Raw genomic sequence first — 20,720 nt, 5'->3', positions numbered from 1 at the left:
CCAGTTCTGAAACTCACTCTGTAGACCAGGCTGGCCTTGCACTCACAGAGATCCGCTAGCCTCTGCCTCCCAAGTGCTGGGCTTAAGGGTGTGCGCCACCACCGCTTGGCTAGAGGGGCGGGTCTTAACCCAGAACGGAAGTTCCTGAGCCTCCAGACGTGTGGGGACACAAGTCAGGAACGGACCAAGATGGCGGCTCCCAGTGAGGGGCAGCTGTTTGCCGCGGGTATTGAAAAGACTTGGGGTGCAGTTGTTCGTTCCCCTGAAGGGACACCCCAGAAAGTTCGGCAGCTGATAGATGAGGGAATCGCCCTGGAAGATGGAAGCACAGAAGCGTGAGTTCCCCAAGCTGTGGTTTGGGCGCTTAATTTTCGAGTGGCTTTGGGAACGGGCCTGGAGCAGGGGCGGGGCGCGGCGTGCGGTAACTTCTATCGGTGACTTGGTGGCTGGGGTTGAATTCTTTATGGGTCTGAAAGCGTCCCTGATTGCTTGGCTTCAGCAGCTTCTGGATGTACCTGATGCCGCATCACTAGCGAAATTTTGTCACAAGCCATTTTTGAGGGAGAAGAGTGTTAGCTGAATAAGATGAATACCAACTAGGGTTCATGCGGTGGATTCTCATAGTCTGAGGAAGTTTAGGAACCCCTTTTCCGAAGAACACTCTTAAATGCGTAAAGCAGATGTACGCAGGATCATAAATGAAATCAATTACACGGTTACAGTAGTTATCAAGATAGTAAAGGGAAGTTGTGTGGTGACTTTTCCTCCCCCCCACCCTCGTCCTTCCTTAATTAAACAGTCAATGTTGGCACTAAGCCCAGGATTTGACCCCAGTACTGCATTAAACCGGTAGTGGTGGCACACAACTCTAAACGCTTGGGGGAGGTGGAGGCAGAGGTTCTGAAGTTTCAGGCCAACCTGAGGCCCCGTCAGAGAAAGAGGTATGGGGAGGAGGGAGAGGGAAAAGAGAGAGTTAAAGTGAGTAAATTTAAATTTTTTCTATTGGAGACAAATTCACAGATCCTGATTAGACTACAACGAGTTTGGCTTTTTTGTTTTGTTTTTTTGAAATGGTTTTTCTGTAGCTTTGGAGCCTGTCCTGGAACTCACTTTGTAGACCAGGTTGGCCTCGAACTCACAGAGATCTGCATGTCTCTCTGTCTTCTGAGTGCTGGGTATTAAAGGCGTGTGCCACCACCACTGGCTGGAATTATTTTATTTCTTTCAAGTCATAGTTATTGGTCTTTTCTTATTTTTAAAGAGGTTTTTTAGCTGCGCATAGTGGCTTACACTTGTAATACCAGCGACTGAAAGTCTGAAGCAAGAGTATTGATGTAAATTCTGGGTCAGCTTGTTAGGTAGTGAGTTCCAGGACCAGCATATATTACAAAATGAGACCCTGTTTCTTTTTTTTGTTTGTTTTTTTTTTTTGTTTTTGTTTTTCGAGACAGGGTTTCTCTGTGGTTTTTGGAGCCTGTCCTGGAACTAGCTCTTGAAGACCAGGCTGGTCTCGAACTCACAGAGATCCGCCTGCCTCTGCCTCCCGAGTGCTGGGATTAAAGGTGTGCGCTACCACCACCCGGCAGACCCTATTTCTTTTTTTTTTTTTTTTAAAGCCAGGCAATGGTGGCTTACACCTTTAATCCCAGCCTTCAGGAGACAGAGGCCAGTGATCTCTGAGTTTGAGGCCAGTCTGATCTACAGAGCGAGTTCCAGAACAGCTAGGGCTGATACACAGAGAAACCCTGTCTTGAAAAACCAAGCCCCATCCCCCAAAAAACCAAACAAACAAAAACAGAGATAGACAAGATGTCTCAGTAGATAAAGCACTTGACTTCCATATATGTGCTCAGCAACATTTACTCACGTATATATCTCACACACACACACATGCGTGTGTATACACAGTAGTAATACCAACACTTGAGAGGCTGAAACAGGAGGGTTGCTATGAATTCCAGGCCAGTCTGGGTTATAGAGTGAGACTCTGACTCCAAAAAGAAAAAGAAATTTTTCTCTGAGATGGTTTAAGTTTTATTATTTAATACCTGAATCCTTGAAGACCTTATTTTGTATTTACTAAAATTATTCAGAATATTATTGGAGAACTGTGAATGACCTAGGAGTGTGGCTAAACTATAAAGAGTTGTGACTGCCAGATGAGAGAATTTAGAGTCCATTTCATAAGTATTAGGAAGGTAAAGGATTTATGAAGCAGAGGAATAGCTTGACTGGAACAGCGACTGTTGAAATGAGTTTCAGAGACTTAAAATCTCATTTGGGTTGGCTACGTGTAGAATAGCTAGGCTTGGAAGATTTCAGCAGAGTAATACAGAGAAAAGATCACTAACTCTCCTGCTCCTTGTTTCAGAAAGGACACATCTGCCACGTTGCAGCCAGTCAATGGATCGCCTCAAGCAGAGCAGTCCCCATTGGAATCTACAAGCAAAGAAGCCTTTTTTCACAGAGTGGAGACCTTTTCTATATCCTTTTTCAGTTCATGTAAGAGGTAGCCTGCTGCAGAATTGTCACTCTAGAGTCCTATACCGCGTACTCTGATCTTCAGCTTTTACTTTATGTGTGTGAGTGTGTTGCCTGTATGTGAACCACATGTGTGCAGTGTCCACAGAATCCTGGAATGGAGTTGCAGATGGTTGTCACCCTCGATATGGGTGCTAGGAATTGAACTGGAGTCCTCTGGAAGATCTGCCAGTGCTCTTACCTGCTGAGCCATCCATCCAGCCCATTATTCTGATCTTTTAAACCAAAGAATCAGTGTTGGTAAGAACTTTTCAATGGAAATTAGACCTTAGTATGTTATCCCTAAGGATCAGCTGAGGGACAGATCAGATCTTTTGGTTTGTTTGTTTTGTTTTGAGACAGGGTCTGTAACCTGCATCTCAAGATCAGCTCATAGTTTTTCTGCCTTGGTCCCAAATGCTGGGATGGTAAACGGGAGCCACCGTGCTCAGCTAAGCTTTTGTCTTTACAGAAGAATAAACCAAAACAAGTCCTGAGAGAAGGAATAGTTACTGGTGCTTCTGTGTTGTAGGTTTTCACATGTGTTCTCACCTTTGATCTTTAACTCACTCCTGTGAAAATAAGTACCTTTACTGCCATCCCGGTTTTTGTTTGTTTTTCTGGTTGAAGGCAGTGCTGGGAATCAAACCTAGGCCCTCATGTGTACCAGGCAGACACTTTCCCACTGAGCTGTATTCCCAGTCCTATTATACTCATTTTACAGAAGAGAGCAAAAGAACAAACAGCAACAACAAAAGCCAGAAGAACACAGATTTAATCCCAGTACTCGGGAGGCAGAGGCCCTTACCCTGAGAAATGCTGTCTCGAAAAACCGAAAAAAAAAAAAGCCATGAGAGTAGTTGTGAGAGTAGGTACCTGACTAACAAGACATCCTGCTAGCAAGTAGAAGAGCCAGGACTGTGATCTCATTGAAAGTGCACTGCTGTCTTGACAGTTTCTAGCTCCCTTTTGTATATGAGTCACTGTTGCATGACAAACTGCTCCAATGCTTATTATCCCAACAACTATTCCACAAACTCTGTGGACTGTGAATCCAGACACAGAGTTGTTTTAGTTTTGTTTGGTTTTCTTTGTTTGCTTGTTTTTAAATTTTATGTATCTGCTCGTGTATGCAAGTGTGTGTGTGTGTGTGAAGGAGGGGGGATACTGTTGTTGTTGTTTTAAATTTTGCATATCTCTGTGTGTTTGGGTATGTCCACATGAGTGTGGGTGTTCACAGGGGCCAGAAAAGGGTATCAGATCCCCTGGAGCTGAAGTTACAGTCTGTTGTGAGCTGCCATGTGGTTGCTGGGAATCATCAGACTCTAGTCCTCTGTAAGAGGAACACACTCTTAACTGCTGAGTTCTCTCTTCAACCCCTAAAATAAATGCCCCCCTTTCTTTTTGTGGTTTTTCGAGACAAGGTTTCTCCATGTAGCTCTGACTGTCCTGGAACTTGTTTTGTAGATCAGGCTGGCCTCATACTTAGAGATTCTCTCTTAAGGTAAAATACAAGCAATGAGATTTTTACTATTCAGGATCAATAAATGCTTCAGGACACTTTCCCAGGTACATAATTAAAGATGCTGTCTGCTGCCAGGTGGTGGTGGGACATTAGGATAATACAGGCAAATGATGGCAGAACTGTTCCGGCCTTCCTGACCTTTATGGTCCCTTCTGCTTAGGTCCATCCTTGCTGGGGCTTTCGGCATCACTCGCAAGCCCCAGGGCTTCAGATTAAATGAAGCAGGCAGTGTCTGTACTCTGCCCCCAGGCAGTAAGAAAGACAGTTTTGTGTTGTGTATTTTAAAGATGGATTCTCAGAGGCTGAACAGATACAGAGAGATGAAGAATTGGCTCTCAGTGGTTGAGTACTTAACGCTCGGGCAGCCCAGCTGCCTGTAACTCCAACTCCAGGGATTCACCCCAATTCGTCTGACCTCCGAGGTACTAGCACTCATGTATATACAAACCCATATAGTAACCCACACAAACACATAATTAAAAAACAAAATAAATCTTTTGTTTGTTTGAAATAGGGTCTCTCTGTATTATGTAGCCCCGATTATTCTGGAACTTCTTTTATAGACCAGGCTGACCTCAAACTCAGAGATCTTCCTGCTTCTGCCTTCCAGGGGACGGATTAAGGGTGTGCACCACCATGCTCAGCTTTAAAACACACACATACACTCTATTGTTTTCTCTCTCATTTCAGACAGGGTTTCTCTGTAGCCCTGGTTGTCCTGGAACTCCTTCGTATACCAGGCTAGTCTTGAGCTCAGATCTACCTGCTTCTGCCTCCCCAGTGCTGGGAATTGTATAGGCCATTTTCTTTACTGTCTACTGTTTTGTTTATTTTTCAAGGCAGGGTTTCTCAGTGTAGCTTTGGAGCCTATCTTGGAACTCCCTCTGTAGACCAGGCTGGCCTCGAACTCACAGAGATCCGCCTGCCTCTGCCTCCCAAGTGCTAGGCTTAAAGGCATGTGCCACCATCTCCAAGTTTTTACTGTCTACTTTTAATGACTGTATGCATTAAAAGTAAATTTATTAAAAATGTGTTTTAAGTTTAATTGTGCTTGGTTTTCATATACGTGGTTTTTCTTAACGCGAGTACTCGTTGAAGTGGGCAGGGAAGCCCCCTGAGCTCTCCCCACTCATCTGCGCCAGATACGGCTGGGTCACAGTGGAATGCGATATGCTCAAGTGCTCCAGCTGCCAGGCCTTCCTCTGTGCCAGCCTACAGCCAGCCTTTGACTTCAGCCGATGTAAGTGCAACGTCCGGATCGTTCTCTCCACATTCAGACACACGCTGGTGACACAGGCAGTGGTAGGGCACTAACTTAGCGTGTACGAGGTGCTGGACCGACATCTGTCTGAGTGAAGAATGTGCTGTATCACAAATGACAAGGTGAAGCTGCCATGGCCTTCACCCTCTTAGCCTCAGTTGTTCTACTGTGGAGTGGCCTTGTTTTTGTGCTTTCTAGACAGACAACAGTTTGTTTACCTTTTAATCCCAGTTTGGCCTTTCAGAGCAAAGAGGCCCATACTTCGAAAGCCTTCCCTTCCAAGTTACACAACGTACATCCTTTGTACCAACAAAGGAACTGTTTTCGTGATAAGTTTTAAGAGGATATACTTGCCTTTTTTAAAAATAATTTTAAAGGTATCGTAAGTTTTTTAAATGTATGTGTTGTTAGGTTTTTCTCTAAAAGACTCTTGGCTCTTCAGATTTTGATCTGTATAGTGTATAATAATTGCTACCTCTTGTGGCTTTCAGACAAGGAACGATGTGCTGAACTCAGGAAATCCTTGTGCAGTGCCCATGAGAAGTTCTGCTTTTGGCCAGACAGCCCCTGTCCAGGTACACATATAAAGGAGCCCCGTTACCATTTCTCCCAGGTCGTCACTCTCTAATAGAGCCCAGTTTCTTGTGCAAACCTGCTCTTGGAAGTTGCTTTTTTTCTTCTGTTTATGCTTTTCAAGACCTTGCATTTATTTATCACTTAACCTTCCCAGATTGTCCTACCAGCCATGTGTGTGTGTGTGTGTGTGTGTGTGTGTGTGTGTGTGTGTGTGTGTGTGTGTGTGTGTGTGTAGCCTTTTGAATCTTCACAAAGGGTCCTTCAAGGTAGGTAATAAGAACTCAGTTGGACTGGAGAGATGGCTCAGTGGTTAAGAGTATTATTGCCTGCTCTTCCAAAGGTCCTGAGTTCAATTCCCAGCAACCACATGAGGTCTGGTGCCCTCTTCTGGCCTGCAGGCATACATGCAAACAGAATATTGTTTACATAATAAATAAATAAATAAATAATTTTTTAAAAAAAATATAAGAACTCAATTGTTTTAGGCAAGAGATTTAAGAATTAGATCAGAAGGCAGAGGCAGGTAGATTTCTGTAAGTTGGAGGCCAGCCTGGTCTACATAGTGAGTTCCAGAGGTCATAATATGAATTAGACTATGATTAACTGTTTTTATTTTATTTTATTTTTTTTATTTTTATTTTTTTTGGTTTTTCGAGATAGGGTTTCTCTGTGGCTTTGGAGCCTGGCCTGGAACTAGCTCTGTAGACCAGGCTGGTCTCGAACTCACAGAGATCCACCTGCCTCTGCCTCCCGAGTGCTGGGATTAAAGGCGTGCGCCACCATCTCCCGGCTATGATTAACTATTAACTATGATTTACCTGATTCCAGACTCTGCTTTTCCACTGCATTAAGCAGCCTCATGTTCTGCCGTGGCTTCCATTGGAAGGTATTGTAGGTGGAGTTTTCTGTGTCCCGGTAGTTGCTCCCAAGTAACCGCACAGAGGCTTATTACAAGCTATAAATGCTTATAAATGTTTGGCTGATAGCTTGTTTTTAGCTAGCTCTTAGAACTTTTTGTTCTGTTTTGTTTTTTGAGACAGGGTTTCTCTGTGTAGTCCTGACTGCCCTGGAACTCCAGCTCCACTCACAACTTGACCTGGTTGAAGAACTCCTAATTCCTATCTAGAGCTCTTTGATCTTGACTCATTTTCAGTCACCTCATTAACGTTTCTGCTTAATAGTATAGGCACCTGGCACTTGGTGGTGCAAAGCTGGAAGAGTCCAGTTCCTAAAAGTTTGCCCCGACCTTCCCATCCAGTTTTTGTGCCAGAAGTCTGAAAGTCCATTTTATTATCTTATATGCTTTTTTTTAATTACTTATTTGCACATATGGCTGTTTTGTTTATGTGTTTGTCTATACATTCTCTACTCAGAGGCCAGAGGAGGGTGTTGGATCTTCTGGGACTAGAGTTACAGACAATTGTTCAATGCCTTATGAATGCTAAGATTCAAACCTGGGGCCTCTGGAAGAGCAGCCATTGCTCTTAACCAGTAAGCCATCTTTCCAGCCCCTCTTTTTGGATGTTTGTTTTGTTTCAGACAGGGTCTCACTGTGTCCCCCTACGCGGGCTGAAACTTAATTACGTTGGCCAAGCTGGCCTTGAACTCAGTGATCTATCTTGATCTGCCTCTCCCTCTGCCTCCCAAGACCTGCAATCAAAGGTGTGTGCCAGGCCAGGGCTGGAGAGATGGCTCAGTGGTTAAGAGCACTTGGTGTCTGTAACTCCAGTTCCAGGAGGTCTTTCATTCTCTTCTGGCGCCAGTCATGAACGTGGAGAACATAACAGACTTGTGGGCCAAACACTCATATGCATAAAAATAAAACACATCAAACTGAAAAAATACTTTTTTGTTTTGTTTTTTCAAGGCAGGGTATCGGGGCTGGAGAGATGGCTCAGTGGTTAAGAGCATTGCCTGCTCTTCCAAAGGTCCTGAGTTCAATTCCCAGCAACCACATGGTGGCTCACAACCTCTGTAAAGAGGTCTGGCGACCTCTTCTGGCCTTCAGGCATACACACAGAATATTGTATACATAATAAATAAATAAATATTTAAAAAAAGGCAGGGTTTCTCTGTAGCTTTGGAGCCTGTCCTGGAACTAGCTCTTTTTTTGTTTTGTTTTTTAGTTTTTTGAGACACAACCGTGTGTCTGTGTCGTTTGGAGCCTGTCCTGTCTCTGTAGACCAGGCTGGCCTCCAGCTCACAGAGATCCACTTTCTCTGCCTCCCCAGTGCCTGCTGCACCCTGCTTTTTTTTTTTAAATATTTATTTATTTATTATGTATACAATATTCTTGTGTGTGAGTTTTTTGCCTGTATGCATGTTTGTGTATCATGTGTTTGCCTGGTGCCTGAAGAGGCCAAAAGAGGACATTGGCTCCTCTGGAACTGGAGTTAGAGAGAGTTATGAGCCTCCATGTGGGTGCTGGTTACCAAACCCAAGGCTCCTGCAAGGACAAGCGCTCTTGACTCTCAAGCCATCTCTCCAGCCCCCATGCCTGGCCTTTTACAATGATACTAGACATCCAAGTTCAGCCCTCATGCTGTCACAGCAGGCCCCTTACTAGCTGAGGCTTCTTCGCAGTCCACAGCGTTGTGACATTTGCTCCTTTCCCACTTTCCCACTTCTCCCGCCATCCCCTCTCACATACCCGTCTTGCCACCTCTCAAATTTATGGCTTCTTTTCTCCAGTTGTTGGTGTGTGTGTGTGTGTATTCCTAAAAATAGAAATACAACCTGCTCAGTCTCTATAATGTTACTTTTTAAAAAAGATGTATGTGCATTCATGTTTTGGCTGCATTTATGTCTGTGTGAGAGTGTCAGATTTTGGGTTGCAGACAGTTGTGAGCTGCCATGTGGGTGCTAGGAATTGGACCCAGGTCCTCTGGAAGACCAGCCAAACTGCTAAGCCTTTTCTTTAGCCCTGGAATGTTAGTTTTGTGTTTATGTGCCTGGCGTGACTTCCTTTTTGTTGAGCAGGCCTTAAGTACATTTTGGAGAGCTGTTGGTTCTCGATAGGTAAGTGTGTTATTGCTGCACCCTTAGGGTTATAGTGCCGTCCTGGCCACTGTGGTTCGTGGGCACCATAGCTGAGTAGGACTGTTGGTTGCTTTCCTCCTCTGGAGGTTCACATGCCACTTTCTGGAACCATGAAAGCTAGACCTCAGGAAGGCCTTCAGGTTAGCTCCAGCCTGGGTCTCTGGGTCCTGATTCTGAAGGGCATGGAATAGCACTTCAGCAATAAGAATTTACCTTCTACTTCAACTCATGGTGAAATATATGCAATTTGATAATTGTTATAAAATATTGTTTCTTTAATTTCTGTCTGGTGAATCCTACCTCCTACGTCAGTAATTGTTTTGGTTCTTCCCTGACTTTCTAAAGGTAACAATTTCATGCATACACAGGAATACAGAGAATACTTCATAATTAAATGCTTTTCTCCTGCCACCAACTTCATCAATTATCAATTTTTAGCCCATCTTTCTTTTTTCTGGTAGTGCTGGGAATGGAACCCAGATCCTTGCCCATAGGAGGCTTTGAGGACAGTGCCCTGCCACTGAGCTGCACGCTGAACTCTACTTCTAGACAATCTTGATTCTTTAGTGTTCCTCACAGCCTCAACATTCTCTGCATTATTTAGAAGTTCAGTCCTGAGGGCTGGACAGATGGCTCAGTAGTTAAGAGCACTGGCTGCTTTTACAGAGGTCCTGAGTTCAATTCCCCTCAATCTCAGGGTGGCTCACAACCATCTATAGTAGGATCTGGTGCTTTCTTTTGGCATAAAGTTATACACACAGATAGAGCACGCATATACATAAAAATAAATTTTAAAAATGTTCAGTCCTACTTATGGGACTTTGAATGTTTTTCTCTCACCCCACCCTTTTCTCTCCAGGCAGGTATCAATTGCAGATAGCTTTTTGGTTAGGGTGGGACTTTGTGTCCACTTTTAATGCTGGGATTTTGTCTGGTTTGAAACTGTGCAGGTCTCTGTGGGCTCACATGTAAAACAATAGTTTAATATCATCAACTATCCATTTTACATTTCTCTAACTGTTCTCTTCGAGGTCTTTATTTTCACTCCCATCTAATCTCCCAGTTTATTTTTCCCACAGATAGATTTGGGATGTTGCCATTGGGTGAGCCTGCTGTTCTTGTCAGTGAATTCCTGGATCGGTTCCAAAGCCTTTGCCATTTAGAGCTCCAGCTTCCTTCCCTGAGGCCAGAGGACTTGAAAACTATGGTGAGTTTTTCTTGGCTCCAGTGGTTAGCAGTTGCTTTATTTGACTGACAAGAGGATGGAATATTGTGAAGAGGATCCAGTTTCTGCTGGAAATGCAGTAACTGAGGGTGTGAGTAGACAGTTAAATAGGGATCTTGAAATGGCTGCCCTAGGGCTCACGAAGATCCATCTACCTTGCTCTACCTCCGGAGTGCTGGGTTTAAAGGCCTGTGCCCCAGATCCAGCCCTGCAAATTCAACTTTGTCTTGATTGACTTAAGCTACTTACTGCATACTGTTTTCTGATGCTGTAGGACAAGATTCTCTTCTGTGACTAGAACTGTAGCTGCACTCTCTCTGTGCTGCATTTATCCTGCTCTTGTCTGCTGTGAAGACACGCTATATCAGCCGGGCGGTGGTGGCGCATGCCTTTAATCCCAGCACTTGGGAGGCAGAGGAAGGCGGATCTCTGTGAGTTCGAGACCAGCCTGGTCTACAAGAGCTAGTTCCAGGACAGGCTCCAAAACCACAGAGAAACCCTGTCTCGAAAAACCAAAAAAAAAAAGACACGCTATATTGTAGGCGCTAAAAACTGGTCATTTGCTCAAGTTGACCCTCTGTTAGGGCTTCTAGCACTAAGCAGTTAACCTCTGTTTGCTTTTAGAAACATCAGCCTGAGTTGTGGTGAAGAATACCTTTAATGCCAGCACTCTGGAGGCAGAGGCAGGTGGATCTCTGTGAGTTAAAGGCCAGCCTGGTCTACAAGAGCTAGTTCCAGGACAGCTAGAGCTGTTAGAGAAATCCTGTCTCAAACAAACAAAGTCAGCCTGACTTTCACTAAGGCAGCCCACCCCACCCCACCCCATCATAGTGCTTTACTATCCACAGGCCAAAAATCAAGGCTGTCAAATTTGTTCTGTCAAAAGTAAATTCAGTGGTCGGTCAAGACATAAATGATTTTATTATTTGGATTTGAAGGCACAAGTTTTAGATAAAATCTACAGTTGGTAAGTTAAGAACCGTTTAGTACTTAGAAGAAAAGCTGCAGTTTAGGAAGCTAAACTCTGTGACAGCGCAGTCCTGCCCTAGAGTGTGTCTCCTGTGAAGATCTGTCTCCAAGTCATGGTGTTCCCCGGACCATGTGTGTTGTTGTGAGTGGTTTTTTTTCCTCTGGAGTTGCTTTTTAACCCTGGTTCTTTTGCAGTGCTTGACAGAAGACAAGATCAGTGTGCTGCTGCACCTGCTGGAGGATGAGCTTGATTACCAAACTGACGACAAGAAAACTCCAAGCAAATTGGGCTCAGACATGCAAGTCCATGTCACTGCCTGTGTTCTTTCTCTGTGTGGCTGGGCGTGTAGGTTAGTGAGTATTACCTGGGAACACAAGCTATGACAATTTAGAAACCACATGTTTCCTATGAGAGAACAAAAAGAGAAATCGGGGGGCTAGAGAGATGGCTCAGCAGGTAAGAGCACTTGAGTTCTCTTCCAGAGGTTCTGAGTTCAATTCCGAGCAACCACATGGTGCCTCACAACCATCTGTAGTGAGATCTGGTGCCCTCTTCTGGTGTGTGTGAAGACAGAACACTCATATACATAAAAATACCATGAATAAGCAAATCTTTAAAAGGAGAGAGAGAGCCGGGCAGCGGTGGTGGCGCACGCCTTTAATCCCAGCACTCGGGAGGCAGAGGCAGACGGATCTCTGTGAGTTCAAGACCAGCCTGGTCTACAAGAGCTAGTGCCAGGACAGGCACCAATGCTACAGAGAAACCCTGTCTCGAAAAACTAAAAAAAAAAAAAAAAAAGGGAGAAAGAGCAATTAAAGTGGAGGAGGAATAGAGAAGTGGGTAAGAATCAGCAACTAAAACAGAATAAATGCTAAGGCATTCTTGGGGTTCACACCTGAGTCTTTCTTTGTGCGACCTCCTCATAGCTGGGAACTTATGCTCCCATAAACAGTACAGCTCTTTGTAAAAGGAACATAGTGTCCTATTTTTAGAAGGGAAAACAATCAAGTTTAGTTCACAAAAATTACCAGAGGAGACGCCATCTGGATCCCCTACCCCACACTGGCATTTCCACTCCAGCTTAGTTTGGGGTTGACTCCTTCGAAAAGAAGAGTGCCAGAGCCAGTCTGCTTTACTTCGACATTTGCTTTCTACAGTTATTTTGTGTGTGCGTGGAGTGGCCATCTCCGTGCATGTGCCGTGGCTCGAGTGGGAGGTCAGAGGAGAACTGGACGAGTCAGTTCTCTTTCTGCCACAGGGGTTCTGGGGACTGAACTCGTGTTACCAGGCTTGGTGGCAAGCAGCACAAAGGCAGCCTGTTCTACAGAACTAGTTCTAGGACAGCCAAGGCTACACAGAGAACAGAGAAACCCTGTCTTAAAAAACACAAGAAGAACAAAAAAACGTATTTTTATTTTTGAATATGTATCTGTGTTTGTGTGAAGTACATGCCATATGTGTGCACGTGCTCTCAAAGACCAGAAGAGGGCCTCGTGTTCCAGGTGGTTTTGAGCCGCCCACTTGGTCACGTGACTTGCTTTCTTTATTTAAACATGGTTTCTGTGGATTTCTAATTCAATGTTCTTGCGAGGAAGGCTACTGGATTCCAAACTTGGTTCTTTGGAAGAGCATCAAGTGACCTTGCCCCACCACTACCACCATTTACTTTAAGGAAGCTTTCTTACTGAGTTTGGGAGTGGTGGGTGCGTGCCTGTGATCACAGCACTTGGGAGGATTTATCATGAGTTTGAGGCCAGCCTGGGCTACAGAATAAGACCCTATTTAAAAAAAAGATAAGTAAATAACTATGCTTTTTTTTTTTTTTGGTAGATTAAGGAAAGTGTTTTAAAGAGGATAGGAGTTTATAAAACATACTTCACAATATTTTTGCCAACTAGAACATACCAAGACCCTAAGACCCTTTGAGAAGGTAATGAAGGAGTTAGTGAATGTCAGGTCCTCATATCAGGGTTCTTTTTTTTTTTTAAAGATTTATTTATTTATTACATATACAGTGTTCTGCTTGCATGTATGTATACTTGCAGGCCAGAAGAGGCCACCAGGATAACATTACAGATGGTTGTGAGGCACCATGTGGTTGCTGGGAATTGAACTCAGGACCTTTGGAAGAGCAGTCAGTGCTCTTAACCTCCGAGCCATCTCTCCAGCCCCTCATATCAGGGTTCTTAAGAGTTCATGGTTCTCAGTCCACTAGCCCACTGTAGAGCCTGTTTGCTGAGATAAAACAGAAATCAAATACATGGTCTCATGGAAGTAATACCTTTCGAAACACCCCTTTCTCTCCCATTCCTTCCTAGTTCTTTGGAACCCACACAGCTCTCCCTTATATCATGCTCCCAGTGTATGAGGAAGGTCGGTCTCTGGGGCTTCCAGCAGATTGAATCGTCCCTGACGGATCTGGAGGCTTCCTGTGGCTTGACTAGCTCCCCCATTCCAGGTGCGGAGGGTCGGCCTGAGCACTTCCCTCTGGTGCCTGAGTCTCCTAGGCGGATGATGACCCGAAGCCAAGACTCTACCGTTTCTCCCAGCTCCGAGCAGGTATTAGCTTCTTCAGGGTGCCGCTGTCACAGCGGGCAGGAACTTGGTGGTAGGCTTCACTTTAACCCTATTGGTGGTAGGCTTCACTTTAACCCTATTAGTAAGCCTGTGTATCGCACTTCACAGATGGAGAAGCTAAATTTGTTATAGAATCTAACTAAGTATAGAAATACAATAGTCTCGGAAGAATTTAATTATGTAGGCAGTTGAAATTTACATAGCAAATTCTAAAATACTGTGTTTCACATGCTTCTAGGAGTACGCAGGCTAAAGCTATCACATCATTCATATACTTCCATTGCCTTTCTTTTTCTACAGTCTGAAAAGAGTCCAGGTCCCATTGTCTCCCGAACCCGGAGCTGGGATTCTTCCAGTCCTGTTGACCGGCCTGAGCCAGAGGCAGCCAGCCCCACCACTAGGAGCCGGCCAGTGACCCGAAGCATGGGAACTGGAGATTCTGCTGGCATGGAAGTTCCCTCCAGCCCTCTCCGGAAAGCCAAGCGGGCTCGCCTCTGCTCTTCTGGCAGCTCGGTGAGTCCATCTCTGTAGACAGCCGTGAGAGCACATGCAGCAGTCGGTGGCTTTATGTGCATGGGGAGAAGCAGACACGAGCCCTCCCTGGATTCTGACCAAAAGTACATTTAGTGAGTTTAAAGATGTAATCCCAGCCCTTGAGAGGTGGAGACAGTGCAGAGGCCATCCTCCACTGCTTCTGAGTTCAAGAGCAGTTTGTGCTGCACGGGCTTGTCTCAGACAAAACACAGCTGGTCAGAGCCCAGAGGGTAATAGTGCTTGCTGCCTAGCCTGACATGCATCCCCCCCCACACACACAAAATGAACATTTTGGGGGAGGAGGACAGTTGGTTGATCGAAGGTTTGGAATGGATATAGAGAGTCATACACACTTAGACTAACAAGACAGCTGTACAGTAGGGCAGCAGACCTGATGAAGGAGACTTTGGGATTCTCCCTCCCTACCCGCTCTCACACGGTAACTCAGGCTGCCCTAGAACTCACTAAGGGACCTGGCCTTGGACGTAGGCTGGCCTTGGATTTAAGTCAGTCCTCTTGCCTCAGTGCTGGGGTTATAAACCTGACCCACTACACCTGGCAGGTAGGTTTTTTGTTTGTTTGTTTGTTTTGCTGTTTAGTTTGTTTTTATTTTTTGAGGCAGGGTCTCTATCTAGACCAGGCTGGCCTCAAACTTACAGAGATCCATCTGCCTCTGTCTCCCAAGTGCTGGGATTAAAGGCTTATACCACTCCCACCCCTGGCCTTTTTGCAGTTCTTTATATATTCTAGGTAAACCCTCTGAAGTCTTTATGTATTCTAGGTAAACCCTCTGAAGTCTTTATGTGTTCTAGGTAAACCCTCTGAAGTCTTTATGTATTCTAGGTAAACCCTCTGAAGTCTTTATGTGTTCTAGGTAAACCTTCTGAAGTCTTTATGTGTTCTAGGTAAACCCTCTGAAGTCTTTATGTATTCTAGGTAAACCCTCTGAAGTCTTTATGTGTTCTAGGTATACCCTGTCTGAAGTCTTTATGTGTTCTAGGTATACCCTGTCTGAAGTCTTTATGTATTCTAGGTATATCCTGTCTGAAGTCTTTATGTATTCTAGGTATACCCTGTCTGAAGTCTTTATGTGTTCTAGGTATACCCTGTCTGAAGTCTTTATGTGTTCTAGGTATACCCTGTCTGAAGTCTTTATGTATTCTAGGTATACCCTGTCTGAAGTCTTTATGTATTCTAGGTATGCCCTGTCTGAAGTCTATGTATTCTAGGTATACCCTGTCTGAAGTCTATGTATTCTAGGTATACCCTGTCTGAATTGTAGCTGGCACAGACTCTCCTGTTCTTAGACTTTCTCCACTCTGATATTTTGCTTTGTTCTACAGAAACTTTTTAATACCATGCAATTCTTTTAGTTCTTGGGGTTATTTCCAGTGATTTTCCAAACGTTCTTTTCTATGCTTAAGAAGGTTCAGTAGTAGGGGGAGGGAAATGGGAGGCGGTGGTGGGGAGGAGGCAGAAATCTTTAATAAATAAATAAATTTTAAAAAAAGAAAAATAAATAAATAAAAAAAGAAGATTCAGTAGTCTATTGTGGTCACACCTGTAATCCCAGAACTCCAGAGGCTGAAGATGGAGGCAAATTGAAAGCCATCCTGGACTACACACTGACACCGACCTCATCTCAACAGAAAGGGGCCAGGGCTAGAGATCTAAACAATGAGAGGGAATTGAAACAACAGTTTAAAGAGCATACGTGGGAGGCTGAGGCAGTACGGTGACCAGCTCGCCTATGTAGCCTGACTTTTATCTCAAAATGACAAAGGTGAGATAGTAATCAAGAAGAACCAGAAGTGTGGGCAGTTGTGTGATTCTGAACTTAAGTGGCTCCAGCTCCTCCTTGACCAGACCCTTCATCTATCCTAATAAGACTGTGCCTCTCTTTTCTCCCCCAGGACACCTCTCCCCGAAGCTTCTTTGATCCCACTTCCCAGCATAGAGATTGGTGCCCTTGGGTAAATATCACACTTGCCAAGGAAACGAATGGGACAGCGGAGGTGGATGCCAGTACTCCAGCGGAGCCAGGCTGGAAGGCAGTGTTGGCCATCCTGCTTGCCCACAAGCATTCTAACCAGCCACCTGAGATGGACCCCATGGTAAGATGCCATTGCCCAGCGTGTATGTAGTGCTGTTGTTTGTGGGATGAGCAGCAGAGGCTGGCCCCGTAGTTAGTACCTGCCTGCTTTCAGCTCTCCGAAGTCAGCTTAGGTTCCTTCTGTCTTCGGGAGCAAAGCCCAGAAGTGGTTCCGTGTTTCTCATCCACTTAGCATATGGCATTCCATGACTTTGTGGTGAAGTCTTTGTTCCTGCAGCTGCAATGACTCCTGTTAGGAAAGGGATACAGGAAAGGGATACAATACAGCAGCAGAAATAGATGGATGGCAGCTGCTCAGCCTCGAGCTGGGGCACGGCTGCTCTCTGCTGGTTGCCGTGGCTTGCGTTTGGAGTCTGGCCAGTTAACTGTTTGGAGCTCTGGATCCGGGTGCCAAACCATGATTTACTCTCCCATTTCAGCATCTTACTTTGCTCTCCACACTTGGGCACGTGCTCAGGACCAGCGTTAGCTCTCACAGCCAGGACTGCTGCTGCTGCAGACCTGAGAGCACGCAGAGCCGAAGAGTGAAAGGGAGAGTCCAGGGAACTGGTTTTGGGTTCTTTCCAGGCCCAGTTTGCCTCATAGCATGGCTTAAATGTAACCATTTCTGACTTTATGCCTTAAAAAAATACTTGCCTGTCATGGTTCCCAATTTCATGGTAGTCTCACAGGATTTCCACCAGAGGGAGCTATAAATATACCAAACTCCAACAAAGTATATCATTAGTGCCCTCAATAAGTAAGTAGAGGAAGGGTTTCCAAAATCTGTCTGTCTTTTTTTGAATTTAAAAATACTTAGGTCGGGGGCCTAGCAAGATGGCTCAGTAAGGGAACTTGCTAATAAGCCTGAAGACCTAAGTTCAGTTCTCAGAACCTGTGCAGTAAAAAGAGAGAACTCCAGGAAGTTCTCCTCCACGTGGTCTACTGTGGTATGCATGCACATGCATGTGCACACACTAAATAATGCATATACACATAATAAATATGTAATAAAAATGTTTTATGTTGGGGTCAGACATGTCAGTACACACCAGTAATGCCCACACTCAGTAGGCTTAGACAGATCACATGTTGGAAGCCAGCCTGATCTATAGAGACCTGATTCCAAAAAACTACAACAGAAATGGGGATTTGGGAATATAAAAGTATAGAAAGACAGCAGTTTGACCCACCACTCAAACTGGAGATTTAGCATAAATCTTTTTCTGTCCTCAGATTCAAGAAATAATATTTTGGCTGGTTTTTGTTTTGTTTTGTTTTGTTTTTTAAAGATATTTCTCTAGTGCCAGTCATGGTAGCATGAACTTTTAATCCCAGCACTTGGAAGGCAGAGGCAGGCGGATCTCTGTGAGTCGGAGGACAGTGTGGTTTATAGTGTGAGTTCCAGCACAGCTAGGGTGACATTGTGAGAGCTGTCTTAAACAACAACAGAAGCTTTCTGTCTGTCACCGTCACACTAAAGTACTACAAAGAAACCTCCTATGGGTTCAGTGTGTAGAGTTAACGCATAATTGGCCCTGGCTTAGGCTTTTAAATTCCACTTAGGCAGTTTGTCTTTTAGCCTTGCTGCTGTGACTGGATGGCAGAGGGCTTAGTGGGGCTGTGGAAGGAACGGAGAGCTTACACTGGTTCTCAGGTTAGTTCAGCTTTGTCAGTGAAGTCAGTAAACCCTCCGTCCTCTGAGTCCCAGGAAGAACTCCCTTCTGGAACTGTACTCCCACTCCTGAAAAAAAAGATACTTGTGTTTGTTTGTTTTAAGATTTATTTTATCTGAGCATGAACACACCTGTAGTTCTAGAACTTGGAAGGCAGAGGCAGCAGATCTGTGAGTTCAAGGCTAGTCTTTCCATACAGCCAGGGCTACACAGAGAAATCCTGTCTCAAAAAAGTTTTATGTGTATGAATGTGTACCATATGAATACCTGGGAATTATACCTGTGAGCCACCATGTAGATGCTAGGAATTGAATTCAGGTCCTTTGCAAGAGCAGCAAGTGATCCTAACCATTGTCTCAGTTCTCCAACCCCATTTTTTGTTTTGTTTTAAAGATTTATTTTTAATACATATAGGGTTCTGTGTGTGTGTTCTGCATGTGGGTATGTATGTGCACATTGCTGAAGTTGAGGTTACACATGGTTTTTGGTCACCTGGTATGTGTGCTGGGAACCAAGCTTGGGTCCGGGAAGTACAGTTAAGTGCTCTTAACTACTGAGTCATCTCTCCAGCTTCTGTTTTCTTTTGCTTTATTTTTAGAAAAAGGTAAGAAATTTTTTTGTTTATTTTGTATTTTAAGACTGGTAAAGGCACTTAACCACCAAACCTGATGACCAGAGTTTGATCCCAGCACCCACATGGCAGAAGGAGAGAACCAAATTCTGCAAGTTATTCTGTGGTTTCCACACACATCATGGCATGTGCTTACACATACAAAGAAACAAATAAATGTAACTTTAAAAAAATTTAAGGAGGAGCCAGGCATGGTGGCACACAATACTTGGGAGGCAGGAACTGACCAAGGCCAACCTGGTCTACATAGTGAATTTCAGGACAGCCAGAGCTATATGGTGAGGCCCTTTCTTGAAAAACCAATAAATAAATAAATTTAAGGAGGGTGGGTAAGGAGGCAGTGGAAATGGCATGTTTCATAAAGTGAGGGATATCTTGCTAGTACCTTTGCAGTGTCACTGGGACCCTTGCCAGTCAGAATATCTGCTCTTATTGTCACCCGCAGGCAGGTAGAACCAAGTGTTGTGACTGGGAACTTTTCAGTGAGTTGCTTTGTCTCCCTGTAACCACGTCTCAGAAAATCTCAGGACGTTTCCTAGGTATGATCGAGACGCAGTGAGAGGGCCTTGCTGGTTTAGTTCTGTTGACTAAAACGTGAAGCTGAGAAAGCCAAGGTAGAGTTTGAACTCTTTGGAGGTCATTAAGTTTTATTTCTCAAACTTTGATGATACAGTTAACCCCAGCTGGGTGCCACACAAATCATTGTTCATAGGAAATAGCTAGGTCCGTCCAATTAAACTACCTGGATGAAAGCCAGTGCAGGCTGTGTGCTGCTCTCAGGGTGGGTCAGGAGTGCCATCGTCACAGACGAGGATGCGGACAGGTGACGATGCACAGAGGGTTAGCAGTGGGCTGACAGTGGAACACAGGCTTCTGCATCATGTCTATCACATAACATAAAACGAGTTTTTATTCAATCTTACATATGCCTTGATCATAGCTAAGGAGAAATTTACCAAGACAGCCCTAATGCTATGCCTATCTTTTGTCTCTATGAGGAATGTAATTCTGATAATAAGCTTTTTTTTTTTTTTTTTTGATCTACAGAGTCTCTCTGAAAAATCAAGGAAAGTGTTCCGAATATTCCGGCAGTGGGAGTCTGTATGCTCTTCCTGAAAATGTTCCAGACAGAACTAATGAAGGTGACTTTAAAAAAAAAAAAGCCTGACTCCTCTTTTTGGTTAACTGGTGTTGCTTTTCTTCATTCTGGTTAATCGCAAGTACAAACTTGCCATCTGCATGAAGAGGAGACCCATGCCATGCGGGGATGAGGACAGGGTAAGAGACAGCAAGCCCAGTTCTGTCAGAGGACTGCGGAGTTCCGAAACCAGCCTCAAGACCGAGGACGAGAGCTCTGCTTGGGTGGCTCGGCTGCGGGCACAGTGTTCTGAGAGTCTCGCCCGGCAATGTGACGACAGTGTTTGTTAATAAAGCACTGGCTAAGATTTCTGCCGCTGGAGAATTGTTTTCTCCCTCCCTGGCTCCCCGGGGGGGAGCGTTCATAGAATTTAACTTTGGTTTACATTGGGACCTTAGAACCAGTGTAGATATTGCTGAGTTGCACCCCCCAAGGAGAAAATTATTTTCATTTTGTCTGCATGTATGTATGAGGGTGTGAGATCTTGGAGTCACAGACAGTTGTTAGCTGCCATGTGGATATTGGGAATTGAACCCGGGTCCTCTTAACCGCTGAGCCATCTCTCCAGCTCCGAAAATTATTACAATAATCATATTCCATCCAAGCTTTGCTTTAGTTGATATCGCTAAGAAATATGACTTCTTTATTATAGATTATGTCCAACAAAAACTAATCCCTGAATATCACTTACTAGTCTAGATTTAAATTTGTAATTAGGAGGGATATGGAGGTGTGACTTGGTTAAACATGTATCTGGAGTGGACAAGGTTCTGGGTATGATTCCCAGCATGCCCAGATCCCAGATTTCTCATTGTTCCAAACACGTTTTTTCACATACGATTTATCTACTCTCGGAGACTCTAGGAAAAGTAAAATACTAAGTTAAGCCAATATGGTGGCTTGCACCTGTTGTTCTCCAGTTGCTTGGAGGCTGAGGCAGAAGGATTATTGGGAGT

At 44.5% G+C, this 20,720-nt stretch overlaps 1 protein-coding gene across 1 annotated transcript; it reads left to right on the top strand.

Moving 5' to 3' along the window:
- The first annotated feature begins 182 nt into the window (after nucleotides 1–182).
- On the top strand, nucleotides 183–20,071 carry Zc3hc1 (zinc finger C3HC-type containing 1). Its single transcript, XM_075953659.1, has 10 exons — nucleotides 183–335; nucleotides 2,372–2,483; nucleotides 5,135–5,285; nucleotides 5,798–5,881; nucleotides 10,001–10,128; nucleotides 11,311–11,465; nucleotides 13,435–13,675; nucleotides 13,994–14,206; nucleotides 16,141–16,341; nucleotides 19,674–20,071. The coding sequence occupies exons 1-10, from the start codon at nucleotides 190–192 to the stop codon at nucleotides 19,740–19,742; spliced, it is 1,500 nt and encodes a 499-aa protein (XP_075809774.1). The 5' UTR covers nucleotides 183–189; the 3' UTR covers nucleotides 19,743–20,071.
- Nucleotides 20,072–20,720: the final 649 nt, after the last annotated feature.

The sequence above is a fragment of the Microtus pennsylvanicus genome, chromosome 19 (genome assembly GCF_037038515.1).
Source record: "Microtus pennsylvanicus isolate mMicPen1 chromosome 19, mMicPen1.hap1, whole genome shotgun sequence".
Lineage (NCBI taxonomy): Eukaryota > Metazoa > Chordata > Mammalia > Rodentia > Cricetidae > Microtus > Microtus pennsylvanicus.
Note: the sequence above shows the minus strand (reverse complement) of the source record. Positions and strands in the feature narration are given on the sequence as shown.

What these genes read in the sequence shown, in the direction of transcription:
- Zc3hc1 (XM_075953659.1), top strand. Translation starts at nt 190, where the DNA reads ATGGCGGCTCCCAGTGAGGGGCAGCTGTTTGCCGCGGGTATTGAAAAG. An exon ending in AGCCTTTGACTTCAGCCGAT is followed by an intron (nt 5,286 to 5,797) that starts GTAAGTGCAACG and finishes TGTGGCTTTCAG; the next exon opens with ACAAGGAACGATGTGCTGAA. An exon ending in CTGTGTGGCTGGGCGTGTAG is followed by an intron (nt 11,466 to 13,434) that starts GTTAGTGAGTAT and finishes ATTCCTTCCTAG; the next exon opens with TTCTTTGGAACCCACACAGC.